At 39.8% G+C, this 20,606-nt stretch overlaps 1 protein-coding gene across 2 annotated transcripts in view; it reads right to left on the bottom strand.

Moving 5' to 3' along the window:
* Positions 1-20,606, bottom strand: part of unc5ca (unc-5 netrin receptor Ca) — a 178,561-nt gene that overhangs the window by 81,592 nt on the left and 76,363 nt on the right. For both annotated transcript variants that reach the window (XM_071483090.1, XM_071483089.1), the window contains exon 2: positions 10,543-10,779. In XM_071483090.1, the coding sequence (XP_071339191.1) occupies positions 10,543-10,779 (237 nt within the window). The remainder of the gene's footprint in view (positions 1-10,542; positions 10,780-20,606) is intronic.

Below are 20,606 nucleotides of genomic sequence, written 5' to 3'. Positions count from 1 at the left end.
GTTTCAGAGTAATGACATACAAATAATATTTATGTTTGTGGGCACAAAGTGTATAGCTGTTTGTCATACCACACATGCCCACTAATACCATACCTCTCACTAAATGTGATGAGGACGATACAATGGTTCAAGCATGGTTCAGACTACCTGTACGTTTGTTTTTGGTGGCAAATATAAACCAGAAAATAGATCTGAAAATGTGATATTTACAGAGGAAAGGTCTGACTAATAACTTTGTATTCATAGTTTTTTTTTTTTTTTTGAATGCATTCATTGTAACTTAGGTAAAAGCTGACACCACATGTTCTTTGCCATAACTCTCCTACCACATCCATGAATCTCTACCTACTTAGAGACTGATGACTAATACTGCACAAATAAGTCCCAGTTTATTAAAGGAAACACTGAATTAGCTTTAAATACACTGTAAATAAGTTTGGAGACTCTGGTTTACAAAGGCCATGACTGTGTATTTGTCGGAGTTCAAATTGAAGTGACGTATCATGAAAGGCTTATAGACAGGAGCTTTTCATGTTTCAGATCTGGAGAAATGTTGGAGGAGAGACAGATGATGATAAGCAGCTTTCTCACAGAAGTGATAAGGAAAGCGGAAAAGCATGTTTTCTAAAAATGGATTTACACCAGTATAACAAAAAGCAGACAAATGCTGAGTCAATTACTTAATCTACTCAGTGTCAACAAAATTAATGGGTTTGCTATAATTAAGTGGGTTTGTTCTTAATTAGAAACATTTACAAATGTTTACATACTGAGGTTTAAAAAAAAAAATCAAGATTTGCACTAAATAGGATTGTTCAACTTCAACAAAGAGACTCAGACACTGCAGTGGGAACTAAGGAATACTCTGGTGGCCACACCATTAAATAGAAGGCAAAAAATGTGTTTCCCTATTTCCCTACCTGTTAAATGTACGCAGTCTGTCCAGTTTCTGTCTGTTTTTGGCTGGACTGGAACAGTGAGGCTGACTGACTGACTGACTGACTGACTGACTGAATGATAAAGTTACCTCACTGGTTTGCTTGGCTGAGTGTTGGGCCCAATTGGTCTTTGCTCTTTCAAAATGATTTTGTGCAAACAAGCAGTACTGACAATTTAGCACCTTTTTTGCTAGATTTACCGACACTTTTAACTTTCTTTTTTTTTTCCCCCAAAATAAAGCACCTAGCAACAAGCCAAAGCTACTTCCTGTAGAAGGGAGTATTGCCGGTAGGTCGAGCTTTTTCTCCCTAGGTACACACCCACATGGCAGCTGACATGAGTGAGATTCTAACTCTCTCTCTCTATGAGTTATCATTTCACAAGTAAATATAGCTGAAATCGCAGCACAGTCGTTAACTTATGTGTAAGGTGATTTTGTCAGACAATGTTGCGGTTATACAATCAGCATTTTAGCACTATTTTATACTTCTTCTGTTGTCTGACAACAGTAACAGGAAAACATGTAAATGAGAACAGCTTTATTGAGAGTTCGGCTACATTAAAATACTGTGCGCACAAGAGTCTGATTCCAAAAGTCTGACCCCACAACTGTGCTTTCACAGAAATACTTAGATGGAGAAAATAAGACAAAAACAGTAATGACAGACAAAAGGGTAAAGTCTTAATTTCTTTGAATCAAATAAACAAGAGATTGATCAAAAAAAGCTAGAGAGAATTTACATTCGGAAAAAAGCCAGCAAGTCAGGGACAGACATGAAAACAAAAAGTGGTGGTTTTGAGGCTAAATGGTTGAGAAAACAAAAGAGATAAGGGAACAAGGGAAAAGGCACTCAAAAGCTTTGTGGTGGTTAAATGTGATCAGTGACAGGTCAAACAGACAGGCCTTAAGGGAAAAGAAACAGAGAATACAGAAAAAGTCACCACTGGGTATTATTATTTCATCAGTGCCACAGAGGGAGAGGGTCTGACAAAAGACAAAGGCATGAGGTCAGAATAAATACATCCGAGGGTTGGAAACAATAACAGCAACAGCCCTGTAATAAATACAACATCAGTGGACAGCATGATGTTCATTTTCAGTTTAAACTGCTTCAGAGCCATTGCGTTAAAATTACATGACCGCCTCCTCTTCATGTCTGTAAATGAATTTGATACATTACGAGACATCTGCCCTGCTGGTCCCAAAGCTGATGCGATGCTAAAATCATGCCAATGGCCAGATATATTTCACCTCAAGACAAAAATAAGAAATAAATGTGGAGATTTAGGCCATATTTTTTTTAGTATAATAAAGTTGTTGAAAGAGTAAGATCAGTCAGGATAAATAATTCATTGGCTTAAAAATTACATGTCTGTTGAAGGCTAGTAGATGCTATTCTGAATGCATACATATGGGTGACATCTGAATAAAAGAGTCAAGAATAATAAATGTATAGGCTTCCATACAAGGAACAAATTTGTTTGATAAGTATGAAAGTGAGGTGAATTATATACTATGGCCTTTAGGGGCCAGTCTTACAAAGATATTTTAGACTGGTGCTGCGATGTTAAGACTTTTTAGAGGTGGTAATCCAATGCTGCAGCATGTCAGTACTGCCACAAGTCTGCACTGCACTGCCTTCAGTTTTCAAGCTTTTTTTTTTTACTCTTTTCATTGAACTTTGAAAGCAAAATGCCGCTTTAACAGTTGGAAAACACGTTTTTTTAGTTTGCAAAACGTGTTCATTTACCCTGAATTGATGGCAAATTAGCACTACTTCAAGTTGTCAAAAAGTAGACAGCTTCGTACAATGAATTTAGACATCTATCTGAAGTAGATGTAAGCTGTAGTCAAAGTCTATCTTCATGAAAGCAGCCCCCGATTTAATTCCAGTTGAACACGTTTTAAAATATTACTCTCCACAACCATCATCAAAACACTAAACAATGGAATATCTGTCTCTACCATCTACTATTAAAATGAGATAGTATGTAAGCTATTGTGTAAATAATTACAGTGTGCAAGCACAATATTGATCAAATGTAACAATAATGTCTGTCGTCCATATGCAAAACCAAAAGCACACAAGTCAGTTGAGTCATACACTTAGAGATGCATTTCACAGGCAGTGCTCAAGATCAGAGAACATGGCATGTTACATTACCCAAAAGCCCTCTGTAAATGATTATATTAATATTACAAGAAAAGAGTGTAAAAGGTGGAGACAGGTAGGGGAAAATGAAATTGAAAAAGTAAGATGACAACAGCACGGAGAGAAAGGGAGGGAGCAAGGGTTGACTGAGTTCTTTGTCTATGGAGGGAAATCATCCAGGACATCGACGGAACAGAGTCAGCGGTCTGTGACCAATTGAACGCTCACAACGCAAACCATAGACTGTGTGTGTACACATGCATGTGTGTATATGTGTACATTCTCTTAATGGCTGCCGCTCTGACATTGATTGATCATCACAGTCCCTCCTGGTTCATGTTTGAATACCTCCTGAATGTGTGTGTCTTGGTGTGTGCACGTATACATATGTGAATGTCATTGAGCATGCACAATTGTGTCCTCCAGTAGAAAGTCTATAGAGGCAGTGAACCGGGGCATTCCAGGACACAAGAGAAAGTCTACAGGGAACTGTGACCTAACTGACAAATAATATCCAACAAACACAGACACACACATGCCTGGCAAACATTAAAGTAAGCAGGTCTGCATTTTCAGATACACAGGCAATTTCGCTGAAAATAAAATTTGTCACACACCAAGACACAATCAGCCAGTAGACATAGCTGTACATACAAATTGATATATACACAAATACACAGGCGTCTTGCATATCAGGAGTCACTGACACAGAAGCTAATTGACCTCTTTTATAAATCTTGATGGTTGTTAATAATTGAAATATCAGCGTAAGAGAGGGAGAGATAGAGACAGAAAGAGACCGTACGCAAAAGAGATGAGGCATGGGGAGGGGGATGAAAAAAAATGGAGAGCTACTGTAGAAGAAAAGGAGGTAGATGAGAAGGGGAGTGAAGCTAGCATGGGGGAGAGGAGGAGAGAGGAGAAGAGAAACATTAGGAGGAAGGGAAAGAGGGAGAGATGTAGGAAAAGACGAGAAGAAATCAATACGAGTGAGACGGCAGCAAAGGAGGGAAAGAGGTCACAAATCACGCAAGCCAATACTGGGTGTGCCAATAATGCATGTGTGTACGTGCATGTGTAGATGTGGAGTCACAGGTCAGTGCTAGCAGACTAATAAGCATTCACACTTTAGGTAATGGAGACAAAGTAAGTAACCTAGTACACAATATGTCATTAACACACTTCAAGGCTAATGGAGATATATTGAGGTCGTACGCACATTGCTTAAGCAAACACTGGAAATGCCCTTCACAATAAGATATGCAATCTAGACAAATTATGCTGGTGCTCACCTTAAGTCACATTAATTCAGATGGAGATAATAACCATGTTTTAGCAAATGTCACTGCTAATAATGCTGCTGTATCAAAGTGTCTGTCTGGAGGAAGACATGTTGGTTCTTTGGTTTGAAGAACTTGAAATGAGACTTTCCTGCTTTGGCTGAGGTGCAGCTAGGGGCTGGCTGGAGTGGAGGCCAGCAGCGGCAGGTCGAGTTAGCTATCTCTGTCGAGGATACTGTGACAGGCAGTGGAGCTGCTTTGGGAATCAAGCCTGTTCCCTTCAGTTGGAAGCTGACCTCAGTGACCTCTAGGCCATCCTCCTGCCCCCTCCCCAGTGCCCCAACCCATATCCTTGCCTGTGACCTTCACCTGGCTTTCCCAGCCTCCAGATAAGGCTCGATGTGGGTACAATCCAAGTAATTTATTGAGTTGTCACAAAGATCACATGCAGCTACACTTTCCTTTCATTTTACTGAAAAAAAGATGTTCATCACACCTTCTCAGGGGTGTCACTTCTTATGAAAAAAAAAAGAAAAAAAAAAGATCTAGAATCATGTGTTTGCATTCAAATTCTTATAGCACACAACACAACACAGCAGACCATGCCTTGTGCTCCACAGGGCAGTGTTCCTTCATGCACTGCAGAAAAGTTTTATTGTCATTACCATCTATTAATGTCCTTGCCCTCAGTCTAGGAGAGCAAGCCACTTCCCTCCTTCTCTGCAGCTTACAAGGACATAAACAATCAGTATATCTCCTGAATGAGAGGACATTCAAGAGGCTCGCTACTTTGCACATCAGAGTTTAATATGACTGGACTCAAGGCAGCGACTTGGTTCGTTATTCCTCATAAAAATAGCCTGAATAAAAATTACGAGCTTTTTCGTGGCAGACCTGTCGAGTTGTCATGGCAGGGAGAGAACACGTGGAAAAAATATAATTAATGTTCACTAGTTGTCTCATAGCGAACCAGAGTGGAATAATACTCAGAGACAGGGGGCACTAAATAAAATGGAGACATTGTTAACTTTACTAATTACACCTGCGCATTTCCTGCTTGTCAACACGTGCCTGAATGCCATGAAGAAGGTCTGTTTTGATACCTTATGAATATTTCCAGTTATTCTTTGTTCCACCACTGTTTATAGAAGATTGAATAGTGCGTTGTGATGCTATTGCGATGTATTAGTTATGCGTGACGATACATCACGAAGGCTTGTCTGATGGATTAGTGCTACATTCAAAGTGCCACTGTTAACTTTGTGTTTCATGATACAAAAAACATTGAAGCACCTTGTCCTCATTTTTACCTTACCTTTCATTCAACCTTCTTTAAATCCTCCCTACCATCATCTAATAACTCATTTCTGTCTTTGCTTTTCCATTGTAGGATAAGAAAAAAATGTGTTTTTGTTAGACAAGAACAACCCTTAGAAATGTATTTCTGTGCAAGGCATCACACACAAAACTTTCAAGCTCATTTGATTTATGTTCTAACTTTTGTTTGTTCATGTTAACTTTTGTTTTCTTTTATCTTGATCCCCTAGATCAAAGGTACACTGTGTTTCACCACTTAAGCTGACTTTCCTTTTCCTGCAAAAAAAGATGTGAAACACAGGGAGAAGGAGGGAGTTGGAGTGAGTGAGAAAACAGCTCAGCAGGATTCGTATCATCTTTCTCCTCACTGTGACTCCCTGATATCAGTTGGCCTTTCCAGCCCCCTCAAAGGTACCCTCCATCAGCATCCCTCCATCATCTCCCACCTCTCTCCCCTGCTTTCTCAAGCTCAGGTTTTATCTGCCACTGCTCGCTCCAATTTCAGTCAGTGGAAATTAGAGTAAAGCACAAAACAGCATGGAGCAGAGGGAGAGGAAGAGAAAAGAAAGGAAAAAAAGAAAGGGAAAGGACTGGAGAGAGAGGGAAGAAAGTGAGTGAGAAGACAGAGATAATAAAAGCAGTATGGGGGCCATAGCTTCTAGCTGTGACTGTGAAACAGCAGGAAGGGAAAGAGGAGAAAACAGCTTACAGAGTTTAGGTTTTCACACAGATAAACAGATAAACAGTGCGCACACACACACACACACACTGCATTCATCAAGCACAGACCTTACAGTAGCTTCCTGCTGCATAAAATGATTATATATATATGTAATATTAATAATCCTTTTATAATCTTAATGTCAACAAGGTACGATGGAAGTCTCATGTTAGGATACCAGTTTGATTTCTTTATGTTTATTTGTTGTTCTGTTTTTTTCACATTGACTGACTCACTGACTTTTAGTTTAACTCAGAGACAGTTGCTACAACCTTTGTTCATTACAAATTCTACTAAAGACATATTTTCTGGGACATCTCCTTACATCAACAGCTCTTGATATGGTATAATGCACCCAGTTCATTTATTTATTCATAATATTGTTATGCACATATCTGTATGGATTATGGTGTGCTTGAAAGATTCAGTGTCCCGGAGCAGTGCTAAATAGCAAGAAGTCAATAAATTTTTTATTAAAGTGGCATTATGATGGCTTTGTACAAGTTAAATTAAGCATAAATTAAAGCCTATCTTGAACAGTTCAAAAACCAAATCCATGTTTTAACTGGGTTATTTCAACAAGCAGGAACACTCTAAAATAAAAAGTTACTCTAAAAAACTCTAAAAAAAAAAAAAAAAAAAAAAAAAAAGTAATACAATTTAATCCACCGAAACTAATACAGTGAAAAATACAGTCACTTGGACTTCATGTTCAAAAATACACAGGTTTGTATATGGCTGACTGGGTGATCCTGATCCTTGACAGACCTCATGTGGGCCATCACATGCAGTATGAGATCCTAAATCCGCATGTTGCTAGTTAAACAGAATTTCCTCTCAATAACACAGTCTGATATCCAGCCGCTAACAAATGAACAGCTGATGTGAGACTAATAAATGACGAGCAGCTGCACATGATGTCAGTAATGAACAGTGAGACATACTGTAGATGGAAGAAAAAAAAGAGGGGGAAGCAAAGAGAGAGAAGGAAGACAATAGATGCTTATTGTAGATACACATATGTCAGCCTAACCTGGGAAACCTTAGACGAAGGCCTGGTAAAATGCTTGGGTTACGTTCATATTAAACAAGTCACTGGCTTCTCTTTCTTTTTTCCGTATGTGTGCACACTGCAGTGTAAATTACAGAAAACAAGATCACGCCTTTATCTTTCTGAAATGCAAAGCCTCCTTAGGGCAAATAAAGTTTTTTTTTTTTTTTTTAAGAGAGGAAGGACTGGAAATGACTCAACAGAGAAAAAATGAGAATGTGAGAGAAATAAAAGCTGAAGAGGAAGATAAATTAAAAAGAAAGACAGAGGACAAAAGAAAGAGCTAAATACTACAGAAAAGAAAAAGAAGGAGCAATGATTAAATATTCACAAAGATATAATACTGGAAGAAAGCAAGAAGAGATGAAAAATTGATAAATAACTGTTCAAAAGAAACATGTTTTGAAAAATCAAAAACAAGTTATACATTGTTGAAGACAATGAACTAGAGTTAGAAGTGGAGTTGACTGTTGTCTGATGTGAGACCCACCCTCCAACAGAGACTACATCATTGTTTTCTCTTCTGTTAAAACTTTTCTTTGCCACTGTGTGCTTCTGTGCGTGTGTTTCTATATTTGTACCTGTTGTTTCACTGCTCTGATGTTTACTTGCAGGTTTTGCTGCACTTATTCGCCTCTGCCTTGACTATTCATGTGTGACAGCTGAATCAGGGGAAACATCACCGCTGCACTGCTCAGTTGCTTCTGTCTCTGTGTTGGCTTTAGCATTGTAGTAGACCCACAAAGCAACCAGGACACACACAGACATACACACACGCAATGTTTGGCTCCAGGGTGTGCTTTGTGTTACAAGGGGAAATCTTCGGTGGGCAAGTCCATGTGTCAACTTGACTTGAGACAGAAACAAAAGTTCTGCTTCCTCCCAATTGTTTGCAATATATACACTGTCAAGTATCAAAGGGTGAGCAGATTAAGTACTATGTATTTTACTCACCTGCCTCAGGAGAAAAACTGCAATTCAAAGCAATTCAACCTCCAACACACTGATTTGTGCCCATTGTACCTCACTCTGTATTTCATTCTGCAGCTACTATATATCAGGGGTTTTCAAACTGTGTAATCACCCGCTCTGGGGACCCATGCCCATTAACAAGCAGGTGGAGACCCATAAGCTGAGCTCATGTCAACCTTAAGTCTAAGAAACCAGGTTGTGTACATCTTTGTCTTCCTGCCAAAGCAACAGCATGATTCATCATTACCTAGCTAGCAGAGTAATACAATGTGCTGTCAAGTGACAAGTGTGGAACTTTGGCTGCAGTCCAGTACATCACTGTGGATCCTATTAAACTGTCCGGTGAACATCGCAGTGCAGCACTGGCAGTGGGACAGCTGTGTACACACATCTGACATGTGACCTCGCTTTCTGCACAAATAACTAAACATCTGAATAATGGGTTTAGTCTGTTTACTTACAGTGCACCAGTGAGACAATGGAGGGAAAAATGTTGGCTGTGTTTCCTCGATTGTGACAATTTTGTATCACACAGAGCAACTCGTCCCCAGGGTCAGGCTCATACAAACTTATCAGTGTAAAAAAATTGACTTGATATTAATTTTCACCTGGGGACTTTAGATATGTGAACATGTCTTTTAAATTAATATTAAATGCATGTATATTGTGATATGTTTTCACCTACTCCACCTATTTTATTATTACTCTTTGTCATGAGTATCAGTGTTTACCAAAGTGCCAGCATCATTCATGCATTTATTGCATCCTCACTCATAAAGCACTTATTTTACTCTCAGCTGAAGTGTGTTCCTTAAAAAAATTGCTCTCCTGCATGTGAACTGACATGTGACTGCACTTAACATGTCACTAACATTTTTTTTTTTTAAACCAGCAGTGTTCTCTGTCAAAAATGTCTCGAGTTAAACAAAAAACATTTGACAGTTCCTGTTACTGAATACCCGCACTGCATGTCAGTTTTCATTTAATGTCTTTTTCCACCCATTTTTCAACATTATGATCCGATCCGCCCACTTTCTATTGCACTTCAAACAAAGCTCTGGTTTAGATCTATGTGTGTATTTGTGTGGATGTGAGTGTGCGCTCTAGGCTTTCAGGGTTTTCCACTATGCTGCTGCTTCAAAATATAACTTTTTTAACATAAAGATGGTACCAAACTGTATTTTATTTACAAAGGAAAGCTGCTACTAGGAGTCTCTCAAAATAATAATTTGCTGACATTGTGAATTAACATGGGATTACAGGAGTTGCTGTCTTCGCTGTTGAACAACTTATTTCATTTTAAGGTTATGATTCCTTCAGCGTACATTGTTCATGATCAGGTTTTTTCCCAGGAGATATATTATCTGCAGAGGTCAGCAATAATTAGAACTGGTGAAAACACTGAATATGACAATGACCCTGATGAAGGCCACAAGCCGAAACACATCAGTCTAATAAAGTTCTTCTGTTTACTGCAAGCGTTGCTGTAGTTTTGACCTCTTTGGACTTCACTCTTTCTCCCCGCACCTTGGAAGTAGGTGAAGTTGTGCCAGAAATTTTACTTTGTCTCAGAATCACTGAATAAAGCAGTTTCGCGTAAAAAAAAATCTGTATTTCTCCAATGCTCTTCAGGACAGTCTGCAGGCTATAAGCTGACCTGTCAATAACGTTAGCTCAGCTTGTTTCTAGGTGCTCATCTTGTTTTTAGGTAAGGATTCCTTCAGTGTTCATTGTTCAGGAGTCGCATTATCTGCATTTATCACCTCCTCTCCAAAACAAACAGACCAGGTAATTAAAACCATTAAAAATGCTGAATAAGGCAGTTTCACATTAAAAATCAGTGTTTCTAAGACACTTTTGGATGGACAAAGGAGCTGGGGAGGGGCTGTTAGAGAGGCTGTTTTCTTCAGCTTGTTTCTCTGATAACTTCAGATCCAGATTTGCAATGACTAAAATCCTTCATATGGTTGAAGGTTATAGTTATAAGGTTAAAGGATAGAAAAGGTAATGTGACGTGATTTGTAAGAAAATTAGTCAGCCAGAAAGGTTTTAATGTCCGGCCATCCAGCCGACAGCTGTCGCTTATGTAATACTGTGGATTTCACTCACCTGAGTTTTCATCCACCCTCTCCTCCACAGTGTGGTCCTTCTGATGGACCCACTCGCTGTTGCACTTGAAGTAAATCTGTGTGGCAGGTGTTGCTTTGCAGTAGAGATTGACAGGCTTATTCTTGACAATGTAGCCTTCCTCAGGTTCAAACAGGAAATGAGGTAAAGGCTCTGGCGGGTCGGAGGGGAAGGTCTCCGGGAGCTCGCTCAGACTCAAGAAGTCATCATCATCTCTCACTGTGGGAGGAAAAAAAGGAAAAGGTTACAATTATTACAGTCAGTGCTATTAGGCAGAGAACATTTTTCACAGTTTCAAGCTCAGTCAGTCTTTGTTTTATCAACTCACTTTGAGGACTAACAGGTACAAAGTTGGTTCAGAGAGAATATGTTGCATTCTTTCAATCATTCATTCCCGTTCTGTGATTCACACCAGTGAGCAGCATTGTCTAACACTTTACCCCTGAACTGAGTGTGTACTAGACATTGCTGTTTTCATCTGATCACTAATAATTGCTGTGTCACAAGTCAGTGACCTGGACAGAGAACCATTTTCTTCCACTGAGCCATGAAATGCACCTTTAATCAGCACCTGATTGTGGTGTCCAATTTATGGACAAAGACAAATTGATAGAGAAGGGGCAAAAAAGAAAGGGAGACATGAGCGGGGTCACCATGCCTGGCTTCCCTCAATATCAATGATCTAACCCTCAGGTGATATTTTCGTCCACTATCTTGCAGTTTAAGCAGTTCCATGGTCCAATCTGCCCCATGGCTGCTGTCAACAGATCTGTGATAAACTGTAGTGAGTTTATTCTAATCATATTGAAGTAGTATTTTATATGTTGTGGATAGAATTGTAGTCTTGACTGAGACTCTGTGATAGAAAACTGAACATCAGACACCATATTGAATTTTGCATAAAGAAATGCAGCCTTTCGACCAGGGATTCTGTGCATCCTTCTTGGCTGGTCAACTGATCAGGCCATGCAAAAATGCCAATTTAAATGCGTAGTGTGAGTAACACACACATACATTTATAAAAATGCATAGTATCTGCCTTGCTTTAATCACCAGCAAAAAAACAAACAAAAAAAAATGCTACATACCCACCAGCAGCAACTACTTAAAGCTCATGCAAGTTTAATCCTATACAGACAGCCTGGAAATCCCAAAAGATCTCCAACAGAGGGATTTACAGTAAAGACACACAGCTTTCTGTGAATATAAAGAAACACACAGAAAACATAACAGCTCCTACATATACACTAAATCTCAGTCAACCCATTGGAAATTAATAAACAAATAATATATAATCTACAATCTACTTAAACAATACAGGTTTCATTTGACACAAGCTATTTTCCCTTCCTGTCACAAGCTCTAGAACTAGGTTCCATATAAGCATTATCAATATCAATTAGGTATATATTCAAAGATCCTTCCTCTATTCTAATCAAATATTAATCTCTAACTTTTCAGGCAACATTTGTTGTAAATCATGCTATATAGTAGAGAAAGACATGGGCAGACAGATAGATAGACAGGAGGAAATAGTTGAACAGACAGAGCAGCCAACCCTGAGGGCATCAGCAACTTCTTTATCCTCCTCCATCCTGCGCTCTCTCTCCTCCACTCTCTTTTCAGTCTGTCCAAACTTCACGCCCACCCGTGGCCTCAATCAAAGGGACACCAAGGATGTTTTGTCACCAGGTTGCCAAGTTCACCAAAACACAGAGGATTACAAGAGCAGGTGGGAGGGAGAGGAAGAGGCCTTTCTTTCTTTCTTTCTCTCCCATTCTCTCCTGCACACACGTGAATGGGCATTTTTCTTTTACCTTGTAATTTCCCTCCACTCCATCATCATCATCATCATCCTCCTCAACCAGTTTCATTAAAACTGTCCTGTTTTCTCTCACTCTCTCTCTCTCTCTCTGTGTGTGTGTGTGTGTGTGTGTGAGACTGCCTCACCTGGAGAGATGTGAGTCATGGGAAAATTTCCACACACAGAGCCTTTTTGACACACAGCTGCAAGGTTCAACCTCTTTTTTTCCAGTACTAATGTGCCATTGCTACACACACACACACACACACACATCCTACAAACACAAACACACAAATATACAAAAAAAAAAAAAAAACTAAATATAACTGTGCACCCTGACTGTGTGTGTGTAGTTGTGGTCCTTATCTCAGAGAATAGCAGTATGCTGTGGGCTAGGAGCTAAAAGCAGCTTGGGTAAAACAACAAGCCACGAATAGGGAAAAATGAGTTGGCAGTGTCCCCACTTTGATGTCACAAAGCTGACATCTTCTCTCATACTTCTGTAATTAGTTCTCTGAGAGTATGAAAATTGGTAGACGTTTTCACTACATAATTTCATTTTCTCCCACTCTTGGTTATTTATCCAATGTCATGTTCACCCATTTCTCTGTCAGTCTCATTTCTCACTCTCACTGCACTGCCTTCTCTTTTCGCTACTGCACATTTCTTGTTACTTTATGTTTCTCCACCACTCTGCTTTACACCCCTCCCGCTTTTCACTTTGACCCAACACCCATTCTCACCCTCATCTGTCATTCAGAGCTGGAAGGGGGTGGGGGAGGGTGGGGGGGCGGTTCATTGCTCTGGAGCGACAGCTATAAATTATTGATTGGCATAAGAAACATGATAGCCAGAGAGAAGGGTGGGTGAAATGGAGAAAAGGGGAGGGATGGAGAGAAATTTTCCCATGAATAAAACCTTTGTCTCAAAAATGCCTACTACTTCCTTTCTCCTCTGCACCATCCTTGCTTCTCTCCTCTCACAAAGTCACACTTTTCCTCTTCCCATCGGTTTTCCATTTCCTTCTTCTTCCTAAATCTTCTCTTTTCTTCGTTTCTGATCCCCTTTACCCCCACTTCTCTCTCCTGATCTCCTGACAGAGTGAATTACTGATCCTAACAGCCCAGCTCATAAATGTCTTGCCTGAATGCTGTCATCAATAATGGATGGCTGTAGCAGAACAATGTCCAGGCTCGATTTACGGTATGTAGTAAATATGTACCACGGGCAAAAACCACATTTATTCCCTCGTTCACGCCTGTAGGCCTGCCCACTTCAGAAAACCTACTAACCCAACCAATAAAAATCTGTAAATGATGTCATGAGAAGTGACCAATCATATTTGAGTGCCACTGACAATGTGAACTGATCTATCATAGGGATGGAGAGACTGATGGATCAATAGGAGAGGAAAAGAAAGGAGAGAGGTAGATCTAATGAAATGGACCTCTAATACTAACATTAGTAGTCATGGTGTGAAGACAACCCTATATTACACTTATACTACAATACTGTCAATATAAAAATAACATAGGCCACTCCTAGTCATAGATTTGGATAAGTATGGTAGGAACATGTTTTTGCCAATGTCTGCGCAAATGTCTTGTCACTTCAACTTCTCACAGTGTCATCGGTAAGGTCCACACAGAGTTGCCAGGTTTGAGTGTTTTCAGTAAAAAAAAGTAGGCTACCTTGATACAGAGTCACACAAGATAGGAAGGATAATTGATACCTAGTTGAGACTTACTTACTGATATCTATCATGTGGCTATGTACCTATTGTACCCTATCTACTGAACCCCTTGAAGCTGCTCAACAGCAATACTGATAACCAGCACTGTAACTTCTTTTAAAACATCACTTGTATTTTCAAGGGTCTGAGGCTGAGGACCTCAGACCTATGTAACCATGTCTGCCACCTAAAGCAAGTCAAACCCAGCCATATAGGGTCAAAATGTGTCATGGGTAGGAATGTGCGTTTGGGTCTGTGTGAGTGTGTGTGATAAGGTCTTGTGTTCTCAGTAAGTGGTCTGTGATGTGTATCAGTGCAGTAGCCGTGGAAATCATGAGATCATACTCCTTAACGTCTTATCTGTTAGTTAAAATCAGCAGCAGCTGAAAAAACATACGCATACTGAGAAACAGGCGCACACACACACACACACACACACACACACACACACACACACACACACCATAAATAGACACAAACACACTTTCAAAACTGGTACCCCTTCACTCCTAATCCTCTACCACAGACACTATCAACAAAACACACACACACACACAGACACGGACAAAGACACACCACACGCACAGACAACTAAGCAAACAAAGCTGGAACATCCCTGTCTATCTCAGAAACTTTTGCTGCCAAATTATACAAGTCACACACAGACATATACAGACAAAAATAAAATACACACACCCCCACAAACGGATAGGCACAAAAACATTTGTATAGACTAGAAGAAAAATACTTAAAAACACATGGGCTCATATATTTCTTCTTTTTCTTGAGATCTCTCTTTTTCTCTGAGCCTCACAAACACACACCACACACACACACACACACACACACACACACACACACACACACACACACACACACACACTTTTACTCTTTACTATATCACATTCAATTGAAATGCCCTCTTTGAATCTTGAAAATGCTTAGGGTAATTCATGGTGTTTAGGGAGATGAAGAAAGAGATGAAAACTGAGAGAGAGGGAAAGTGAGGGATGATGGGACAGCAGAAAGCTAGTGTATCATTGCTCTGGAATTAGATATATGATGCTGCCCATTTCCCAAACACACAAAGACACACAGATGGGTGAACACACACACACACACACACACACACACACACACACACACACACACACACACACACACACACACACACAAATTTGCAGGCAAAGAAAAATGTGCAAACAGGAGGTACACAAGCATGCAAGCAAACCCACAAGAGCATATTTTCATTTACACACACACCTTAAACAGACAAACCCATACTGTACTAGGAGCATACATACTAGCAAACACACATACATACACAGTCTATGAACTGCCTGCTCTTCAGTCTCTCAGAAAATAACAAATGCTTTTATTATTCTCTTTTTTCAACTTTCCATTGGGGATTACGTGTTCAACTGTCTTAAGTGTTTACTCATCCACTTTTTAATTATCCAGGCTTTGTAACAATAGCTATACGTCTGGGTAAGATTTTCTTTACCCAGTTTTGCCTGAAGATAAACCTGCAATCCATGATCAGTGCATATTATTGTTTGCAGTATTTTGTATGCTACTGCATCTCTTGCATTGCCTTTTTTTTAAAAATGAGATGAATTATTGAGCAAGGCTTTCCAATCTATTTAAAAATAATAATAGTAATTTGGGCCTTTATTCATAATTCTGTCAGCAGCATATGCTATTGTGTCAGTTTTACTCAAGTAGTTTGATTTTTTTCTGTTTTGCAAGCACAAAAGAACAAATCAAATCTCTCTTTGGAACAACTTCCATTTACAGTCAGTTGTGTTGAGGGCATTCAGGAGCTGTTTCCCCGTGAGTACAGATTAGAAAAAAAACAAAAAACAAACAACAAACAACACACTATTAGTTCCAGTCATGGCACACTTTTAATCTTCCCATCTTTCTTCCTCTCTCTCATGTATTTCTGTTTGTGTTTTTCTCTCTGCTGTATTCAGAGTTGTGTTCGGGTGATAAGTGGTTCAGATGAGGGTGATAAAACAAGGACCAGCAAAGTCATGCTGGCTCACAAAAGACATGATAACATATACACTGCCAGTATGCAGGTGTCGGGGTGGGAGCTTTTCTCAGAGTCAGATCTGTTTATAAAGAAGAGATTGAAGGTGGGCAAAGAGTCAGTTGAGCTACTTGACACAGCATGCCAGGGAATTATACACCATGTCCTGGAGTGTCATATCCCGTGAAACAAGACACCAGGCAGCCACACATCATCTGCATCCACTTGAAACTTAATCGGGGTCTTATCCTCAATCGGCACATTGATAAAAGCCACTTTATTCAAGACACGAGTGCAATGTGAAAGAACCTAACCATTCCATTACCTTTGTCCAAAGGGATGAATTACATTTACATATTTTTGAGTATAAACTTCAGGAAAACACACTAAAATAGTCAAACTTGCACAGTTCAATGCAAACATACAACAAAAGTCCGACAGTAAATCACATTCTACTACAGATTTGTTGGAATAGAATCTAATACAAACGAACATCTGCATTATTTTACATGGGAGAGGAACTCCTTTAAGACTGAGCCGACCAAGACTGTTTGATGACAGAAATAACCCCAGGAAGATATAATATAACATGCACAGCACACTGCTTGTCATAGCCAATTATATATCCACCAGGCTTTCAGAGCTATACTAGGCAATGCATAATAGCAGAGAGTAGTTTGAGAGCTAAAGTATCTCAATATGGGAGCAGACAGTGACAGCTGTTTGGCGTCCTCAGACTTTCATTGTGTGTGACATATAAGGCCCCATCCAAAGCCTGGAACTAGATTTACGGCCCTGCCTGCTGAGGGGTGACTGTGTCAGGCCACAGCTGGCATCAGTTAAAAAGAAGTAAAGAACAGCCACTATGTGTAGAATGAAAAGAAAAGACGTACGTTATATCCTGGGTGGCCTGTAGTGGTTAAGACATATACTATACACTGTAACCAAGTCCTCACAGTACGAAAAATTCCTCATTTTACTCTGACTACTTAGTGAGAGTGATGTTTGCACAGCAACAGAGAAAAACAATTAAAGAAGAGACAAATATTAAGAAACAGAGAGAGTGAAAAAGAGAGAAGCAGCAACACTTTTTGTGAAGATGTTATGTAATATTCTCCTTCCTTATGTCCTTTGTTTCCTCCAGAAGTCAGATTTTTATTTGATTCTTGTGTCTCTGTCTTGCTACAGAAGCTTCTGTGCAAAGCAACAAATAACATTATGACAACTTTTTGATATTCTCTACTGTGTACGTGCTTGAGAGACAACAGTACTTGCTAAACTGTATTCATATACGTTCATGTGTTGACACCTTGGGGTAAAGCCCAGTTACTGTAGTTATATTAGAGCCACACACACATGCAATATGAGACTTATGGACACACACACACAAATACAGAAGTGTTTTTGGCAATATGCATATTTTATTTATTCCCAAATTAGAATTCAAAAAGCTGCATTGCTTCTTGTTATAAGGACAGGGTGCGCCCAACGTGCACATTAGTGTATGTGTTTGAGTGTGGACGGAGGGTTGTCAGTGCACATGTATTTTTAAACATAGCATACTGCAAGTCTATGCAATTGTATATGCTGATGCATTTGTGCATGCATGTGCATTTATGCAGATATGTTGTGCTTCTTATTGCCTCCACTGCTTCATGTTATTATATTATGAATATCTGAATATGTGTAGAGTAGTGGAGTAATTAATATACTAGTAGCTTTCTGGAGGCTATACAGAGGTCAGCATGAGTCTATAATAGCATCAGTCAATAGCGACCACAATCATGTACCACATTATGCAATTACACATGCACCTGCATGCATGTGTATTTCCATGAGTAGCTGAAGGCCTCTTTTTAGTCATAAAAAGTCAATTTTAGGACTGATATTTTAGTTAGCCTTCATTTAGTATGTTTCAGTTTTTAGCAGTAGAAGCGCCTCTGTAGCTGTAGGAGTGGTTGGTCAGCCTAACACTCTGGTTCAGACTGAAATATCTCAACAACTACTGGATGAATTAACCATGAAATGTTGTACAGACGAAGCCTCTGATGATTCCTTAAGTTTTCCCACTTTTTCTTTCTAGCAGTGTTTGCTACAAACTCCAACTAATGATGTGCAGGAAAGTTCAGACAACAGCATCACAATAATGAGTTTAGGAGTTCCTGCAATGCTCCAGTGGACTGAAAAAATAAAAAAATTAAAAATCGACAAAAGATTTTCGCTCAAAAGCTAATTGAAATTATCTGAATTATTTGAATCTTACTGATATGTTTTGTATTATGAGGTCAAGATGAAAGAGGAGCTATTAAAAAGATAGATAGAGGGGAAGGAATTAAAAAAAAATGTATTTATTGTAAAGAAAATATTTCTTAGGCATAAACACCATCTCAGATGCTGCTTGCTGGGGAGTCACATTGAGATACTCACAGTTGGGCATACATCACACATACATCAACTGGGTACAGTCACATTTTAAGCGAGAACACATAGAGCACAGGAGCAGCTGATGAGTGGGCGTTTGCAGGTAGGTAGTGTGAGAGTGCTCAGAAGCTTTTTTTTTTTATGGCTTTCTCTTCCATCCATTGCACGCATATGCATGCACGCACACACACACACACACACACACACACACTTAGGGATGCATTTGCATCTATGCTTGTCCTGAATGACAACTGCTGCAGCTGTTGTTAGCTGCTGCATTATTGTACAGCTTCACTCTCTTCCTCCAACACTGACTTTCCTCTCCCGCTCTCGCTCTTCCTCTCTACGCTTACACAGGTTTCTTTGCTTCAAGCATCTTTCTGAATGTGATTTTCTGAGCTATTTATTCCTCACTACACATGTTTTTGGAAAGTAGTCTGGTTCTAAGGCTCAGAAGGAGAGAGAGAGAGAGAGACAGAGAGAGAGGGGAAAGGCATACAGTATACTGCTCTATATGACGAACTGAGAAAAACTGAGCAATGAGCATGCCTCATTTGTCCTGAAATGGCTTTTAGCCAGCACATATGTCCACTTTCAGCAGTGTGAGTCAGCTGAGGTGTACGGACACACCTTACTGGACAGCACTGGATGGTCCACAGCAGGGGTTTATATCCGATTCAGCTATGCTAAGGCTGAGCACCAAGCAATGAGGCTTTGGCTACAGTTTTTTGTATGTGTGTTTTATGTGACTCAGTACATGGGTTGAACCCTAAATGCCACTCTATTAGCCACTGTGATCATCTGTTTCAGTCCCCGGTTATGCTGTGGGTTTCCACTTCCTCCTATGAACTAGGTCACTGGTGTGAGAAGCGGTAATGGCCTGGCCATTTAGGGCAACTCTCCTCTCTCACATCTTTCATTTAATTCTCTCCACCTCTCCTCAGTTACGCTGGGTAGAAACCAGACTACTCCAGACTCTCAAGACTTTGTCATGTACATCTACATCTTGTAATTTTGCCCAAACAAATTCACAACATAATACCTATGTGTTTCTTTTGCCAAACGCAAGGATTGCAGTTTACAAACCATCACAAGCGTAATTTGCAAAGCTGTTTAATCACGGGGTCTGTCTGAAGCTGAATAATGCAGTGATACTGCATTAACACCATAACGAGAAAGCGACGCATTCAAGCAGGAGAAAACCAGATAAGAAAACAAGGAGAAAACTGCCAACCACATGGACGGTGTGAGAAAGAAAACGATTCTAATTATTTCACAATCGTGAGGTCTCATTTTGCATTTCACACGCAAATGTACACACACCACACACATTCAGATAGAATATCTCATTCATATGCACAGTGTTATGTAAGCTTGTGGGGGTACAAACTTGTGCAAGATGCTGTGTAATGTTATCTAGCAGATGGGTTCTGTCTCCCTTATCCTATGCCTGAGGGGAAAGCAAAGTTTCACTTTCATTCATGTTCTACTATCACAGCTCAGCATCACTATTAATACAAGCAGCCAGCGCAGGGCAGTGCATTAGAATATCAAAACATTGGCCGGGGAAGGACTTCTATTTTCGGGGAGATAGGATAATGTTTTTCTGGGTGGCTGACAGCTGATAATATGACTGGCTGGCTGGTTGTTTGTACGTCTGTGCTGTATATGATCCATGGCTCACTATCCACCCAGCTGTCTCTGTTCAACGTGTGTGTGTATGCATATTCTCCTCTCTATGTAGGTCTGGCTGTTTTTATGATTACTTATTTTTCTACCTCTCCAATATGTTTCTACGCCCCTTTTCGTCTGGATCCGTGATGTCTTTTCTGATTCCCTTACGAAACCTGATTATAGTCACATGTGCACCCTTTTTATTCTGTTCCCTTCACCTTGAAGTAATGACGTAGATTTAACCTTCTCTTTCTCTTTGGTCACTTCCCCAGGGCGGCATTTCACATCAACCCAAAACCACCCACCCACCCATTTTGTGCAAGCCATCCTTCCTGCTGGCATTTTCATTGTTTTGTCTAATGTTCCTCTGATACATCTGT

The sequence above is a fragment of the Trachinotus anak genome, unplaced genomic scaffold (genome assembly GCF_046630095.1).
Source record: "Trachinotus anak isolate AG129_WGS33_773 ecotype Australia unplaced genomic scaffold, CSIRO_AGI_Tana_v1 ptg000008l, whole genome shotgun sequence".
Taxonomy (NCBI): domain Eukaryota; kingdom Metazoa; phylum Chordata; class Actinopteri; order Carangiformes; family Carangidae; genus Trachinotus; species Trachinotus anak.
Note: the sequence above shows the minus strand (reverse complement) of the source record. Positions and strands in the feature narration are given on the sequence as shown.